Source organism: Colobus angolensis, unplaced genomic scaffold (genome assembly GCF_000951035.1).
Source record: "Colobus angolensis palliatus isolate OR3802 unplaced genomic scaffold, Cang.pa_1.0 Scaffold140, whole genome shotgun sequence".
Classification (NCBI taxonomy): domain Eukaryota; kingdom Metazoa; phylum Chordata; class Mammalia; order Primates; family Cercopithecidae; genus Colobus; species Colobus angolensis.
Window position 1 is genome coordinate 3088805 of NW_012114489.1, and position 5485 is coordinate 3094289.

The following is a 5485-nucleotide window of genomic DNA, read 5'->3' on the forward strand; positions in this document are numbered from 1 at the left end:
GGCCGGGGAGTCCCTGCCAGGGCTGCTGCCGGGGCCCGCCCGCGGTTGCTCCCCCAGTGCCTAGCTAGGCCCAGGCGTGCGGGGACCGCGCACCACCAGACTTCGACGCCTTGGCCTCTTTCTCCACTTTTCTTGCTCTTTCTTTTTCTTTCTTTCTCTCCCTCTCCCCTTCTCTGGGTTCCTTCTTTTTTCCCCTTCCCTCTCCCTTCTTTCCTTTCCCTCTCTCACTCTCCCTCTTTTATTTCCTATCTTCCTTCTCTTATCTATTCCTCTTGCCCATCTCTTCCTTCCTTTTCTCTCCTTCTCTTTTTTTTTCTTTCTCCTCCTCCCTTGTTTTCCTCATTTCTCCTTCTTCTCTCCCCTTTTCTTTCTCTTTTTGCAGGCTTTCTCTCCCCTCTCTCCTTCTTTCTTCTTTATTCCTTTCTCTTTCCCCTTTCCTACTCTCTCACTTTTATTTCCCTTCCCACTTCGGGGCAGAGGAAAATCCGAAAACATTCTACAACTTTAAAAAAATCACCACCATCCTGAAAACTTTGCGCACGACCTCTGCCCGCTGCTCCACCATGAGGGCAAGGGCTGGCAAGAGGGTTGCAGCCCTGAGGGCGACCGCTGCGGGGCGGGGTGGGGGACAGCGACTCTGTGGCCCCAAGTGCAGGCCGCGCCCCAACAGCCCACAGCGGGAGAGGGCTGGGGGGCTTCTTGCACAAAAAGGCAAAGAAAAATCATCCTGGCAAAAATGTTCTGGGAAAGGCCTGGGGCAGAGAGGGAGTGGGAGTGCAGCAGGCACAGGCCGCTCCTTCCTTTTGAGGAAGCGCCTGGCATAGGTGCCACTGCAAGCTAAAAAAGAAAAGAAAAAAGTCAATTGTATTTAAATGCCCCCTTCTCAACCGTCTGCTCCTGCCGTCCAAACTGCGTTGTGGCTGGACGGCTGGTTTTTGAATTTTAAAAGAAATCAACAGTTCTTTCCTTTCCCTGCGACACCTCTGCAGCAAGCTTGAGGCGAAACTTGAGGGTAACAGGCTCTGGGCAAAAGGACAGTTGTTCTAGAATTTTTAATTTCAGAAAAAAATAAAATATTTTAAACAGCTCAACTCTATTTAAAAAAATAAAATAACAGAGAAAAAATTACCACCCAGAAGTCACACATTTCATACATTTTAAATACATTAAGGAGCATTTGGAGAATCCCAGGAAGATGTTTTCTGCAAAGCTTTGGTTTAAAAGGTCACAAGTAATCTACAATTAAAAAAATAAAACCAAAACACCGCATATACAGAAATCTTCCAAAGAGGAAAGGCCAAGGCTCGCTCAGCCTGGAGACCCCGATTCACCAGCTTTTGGGCTTCTTGTCTTCATCAAGTTGTTGCTACAAGGGTCCACCGGCCATCTACTGTTTCTGACCTGTCGCCCCTCTTCAGAGCACACCCAAGGCCACCAAAAGGGGCATTTAAACAACCTAACGATCAACACCGAAAACCTAAAGGCTCCCTAAGCGAAAACGGGCCTTTTTCTGGAAGCAGGGAGGGAGGGAGAGACAGCCCGTGGCTAGATATTTAACGCTCTTTGAAGCAGCAGGCCTCAGAGTTATGCCCTCTCCTTCCTTCCTCTCCAAATTGTCAATTCCAGGCCACTGGCCCCCGAACACTAAACATCCAAATCAGGGCCCAACGCCCTTAGTAAGTGCCTGACGGGCGCATCCTTACCTTGCACTGCCTTTTCTGGGTCGGTGCGGCTGGTCAGCGGAGCAGGCAAGCTCTGCGCGGCTCCCAGCAACCGCATTTTGCACGGGCTCCTCCGGCCCAGGATGCTGTCGATGCAGTAGGAGGAGAGCAAAGTTGGAGATTTACTTTTGCACTCGGGCCTCTCGGAGCAGCCCTCCTCCTGGTACTGATTGCTCATGGCTGGGGCTTTTTCCCAGGGCGCAGAGAGCGGATCGCCGGCTGCCTCTCCCGGAGGGTGGGACGGATGGGTGTGTGTTGGGGGTGGGGTTAGATAGCGGGTTATAATGGATATTATTGCGATCTTTGTGCCTGTCTGCCTCCCTCGGTTGCCGGCTGCCGGCTCCCGCCCTGCCCGCGGCCCGAGCTCGCCCTCTCCGTGCTCAGGACAAGCGGTAACAAGTGTAGTGAGCAGCGGGCGCAGAGCTCTGGAGTCTCTCTCCTCCACGTGCTGAGAGGCGCCCTCTGATTGGTTCTCGCCAGAGGCCGGGCAGCGTCGGCCTGTGGGCGCGGCGCAAAGCCCGGACTGGATTCAGAGGGGCAGGCCGGGATGGGGGCAGCGGGCACGCACCAGAGCCAATTTTCTCCTTTTCTTTTCTTTTCTTTCTTTTCTTTTCTTTTCTTTCTTCTTTCTTCTTTTTCTTTTTCTGTCTTTCTTTTTTTAAATTACCAATTTTCTAAGTCCGCCATCCTCTTCCTGCAACTCCTCCTTTGACCCTTTAGTGTCGGCCGAAGTTCTAGCTTATTGGGATACCAGGCCTGTGAATGCCACCTGGGCGGCGTGCGCCCCTTCCACCAACCTGAGGACCTCGTTCCCTGGAGGCGAGGCCTCGAGGCTCACGTTCAGACTCTCTTGCCACTTTTCAAAGCCGATATTGGGCTGCCAGGACACCGCCTTGACCTGACTGGCGTTCAATTGCCGTCCTCTCTAGGCCAGACGGGCGTCGAGGAGCCAGGGTGACCGCCCCAAGCAAACATCTGCCGTCTGGGAGTTCGCTTTTCTCTTGTGGCCCAAGGCATTGCGCTGTCTGTCTTCACCCTGAGCCCGACTGTGGCTCTCTTGTTTGTAGCGTCCCCCAACCGCTCTCCTCTCCGTTTTAAACTCTGGAATGGGAAAAAGCCTCCTTACAGACAAAGCTCTGCCATAGGCGCGCGGCCTTCCCTAGAGCATTTACTGGGTGGGAAGGGACAGGCGAGTATCAGCAGCAAGGAGGGGCGACTGGGGACGAGTCTGGGGGCCTCCTCTTTCTACCTGGACTCTCTTCCCTCTTCCCCCCACAAATTCATATCTGTTAGGCAGTCACCCTGAGGCTGTTCACCTTCCAATCGCACCTAGGGAGCAGAACTCTCGGGGATGCTTGACCTCTCCAGGGTGGAAGGAACCCAAATTCTGCTGCAGCCAAATCTAAGCGTCTAAAATTCTGAATTCTCATGACCTGGCTCCCTTGAGAAAAGGTGAGAGAGTGAACCTTAGGGATAGCACCCTTCTTCCCAAACAGTTTCCAGCGCCGAGAACCAAAATCCAACTCCGACTGAAGTTGGGTCGAGCCTGGGCCAGGGGCCAGCACGGACGCCTTCCCTTCCTGGGTGCAGGTTCTTAGGGATTTCCAGGGGCCCCGACGCTGGCAGAGTTGGGGCGAGGGTGGTGGGTGAGACAGGGGCCAGGGAGGGGGAATCCACGCCGGGTTTTCCTCTCTCAACCCCCTTCAATGTGTCAAAGAGAGAAGCATTTTACAAAGGATTATACTTGAATCACTTACAGTCGGTATTTAAAAATACAAGGATGCATAACTGGGATTTTTTTTCAGCCATAAACATCTGCATAACTCTTGGATGCTGGTGGGTGGGTAGCAGACAGATCGGGCTGCCTTGGCAGGAGCCTTCAAGACAAAACTGGGGGGAGGGGATGAAGGGTTGGGAACAGGCACATTAATAATGCGAATACTAATACTGATAGTACTACTACTATTCAAGACAGGACAAAAAGAATTTCTCCGTCCCTCTCTGTCTCTCTCTTTGGCTTTTAGCTTAATTCTCATCCGTTTTTCCTACACTTGGAAGATGGGGCGGGCTGTGGTGGGGAGCGGAGGAGAACCCGAGCCATCGCTGACATTTGATTTTCCTTTAAGCCCTCTCTGCGATTCCAAGTCACCTGCGATCTTTCCTTGCCTTTCCCGCATTCTTCCTTTTCCATCCCCACCAAGAGTTCGGCGTTTTTACACCGTCCGGTTCAGCTTTAAACTAATGTTTTGCGCGCTGATTTCCTCCCACCCTCCCTCCCCCGGCCCCGAAGGTGCATTCCCGGCGCGCGGGTCTCATCGCAGCCAAGAGGAGTAAAGAAGCTTCGGTTTCCTCCTAGCCTCCAGCCGCGGACCCTCGCGGGCGTCCCTGCGGCTTGGTGGCTGGGAGACACAGAGGCACTTTTCCCTCCCCGGCGGGCCCCGCGTTGGAAATCTACAAGACCCGGCTGCCGGGTGGCTCCGTGACTTCAGAGTCGGCTCCGCACACGCAGGGAGTGGGCTGCAAATGAGTCCAAGAAAGATCGTGTTAAACAAAAAGACAAATGCACAAATCATTTCTGAGAGCCCAACGGAGTTTCAACTCTCTGGGTGGAAGACTTCTTCGCCTCCATCCCCCTCCTTCCCCTTGTGCAGCTGTTCTTCTTTTAAAAGAAGTCGGACTTTCTGCTGGGGTGTATTCTAATTTTAATCATCCACTCTAAAAGGGGAGGTTAACAAAGAATTTCTGATTCTGACTTAATGATCCCTGGAATTAGATCTAATTCGATTAATGGGATATAAAGTGTTTTCAGGGGAGACCTGTGAGAAAACACTAGTTTTATTTGTTCTGTTATTTTATTTATTTTTGTTATTTTCTAATCAATCTTCCCAAGTAAGTATGCTATTGGGAAACACGTCCACCTCGGGGAGAAGGGCCTGACCTAGCTCACTCTACACACAGTAGCCCTGAGACCGCCTTTGTCACAATTCATTACCCAACTTCAAAAATCTACAATTAACTTTTGCTATTTCTAAGAGATTAAATTTTAAAAATGACAGAAAACTTTTCTAAGGTGCTGGATGGGGAGACATAAGACTGTGTTGTGGTCTTCACAATGTCTCATTAGGATATGGGTTATATATATATATATATATAATATGTTGTTCTATATATCATTTTAGAAAAATAAAATCATGTCTCTAATATCTAGGAAGAGTGTAACTGATGCGTTGAGTGGGCAGACTTTTAAGAATTGGGCTATAGGATTATGTATGAAAGAACTTACAGTTTAGCCCAATTTAATTTTACTTTGCCAGGAAAATGACACTTCACTTTCTTTTTGCCTCACTTTTACTCACTAATCAAAAGTAATTTCATTTTAGTGATAATATCATTCTTGTTTGTACTTTGTTATTCACAAGTACAGGCTCCTCTAATCTCTGGGGTCTGTAGCTGTTGGTTTGCTTTTCCTGGACTGCTTGAAAAACGATGGTTTGCAGTTCATCTGCTTTTAAAATCAATCACTAAATAAAAATGACAATAATGGCTGGAAGTGAAGGTCACATGTGTTTAGAACTGTTGTTTATGGTGAAAAATGGGGCTTGTTCCCAGAACTGGAAATAATAATTTGCCTAGAAGAGGAGAGTGGAAGAAGGAACCCCTTTCTTTTCTGAGAGCTAATTCTACATTGTAGTTTTAAAATTATATTTGCAAGAAATGTGGAATAAGGGGGGTGGCAGTTAGATGTCACTATCCAGAAGAAAAAA

General features: G+C 49.5%; 1 protein-coding gene across 1 annotated transcript in view; it reads right to left on the reverse strand.

Moving 5' to 3' along the window:
* The window catches only part of ARX (aristaless related homeobox), a 12245-nt gene extending 10159 nt beyond the window's left edge, over positions 1-2086 (reverse strand). Inside the window, exons 1-2 of the mRNA XM_011935155.1 lie at positions 1704-2086; positions 518-837 (exon numbers count right to left, since the gene is read on the reverse strand). Coding sequence (XP_011790545.1) covers positions 518-837; positions 1704-1899 — 516 coding nt within the window. The 5' untranslated portion in view covers positions 1900-2086. The remainder of the gene's footprint in view (positions 1-517; positions 838-1703) is intronic.
* Between the last annotated feature and the right edge of the window lie 3399 nt (positions 2087-5485).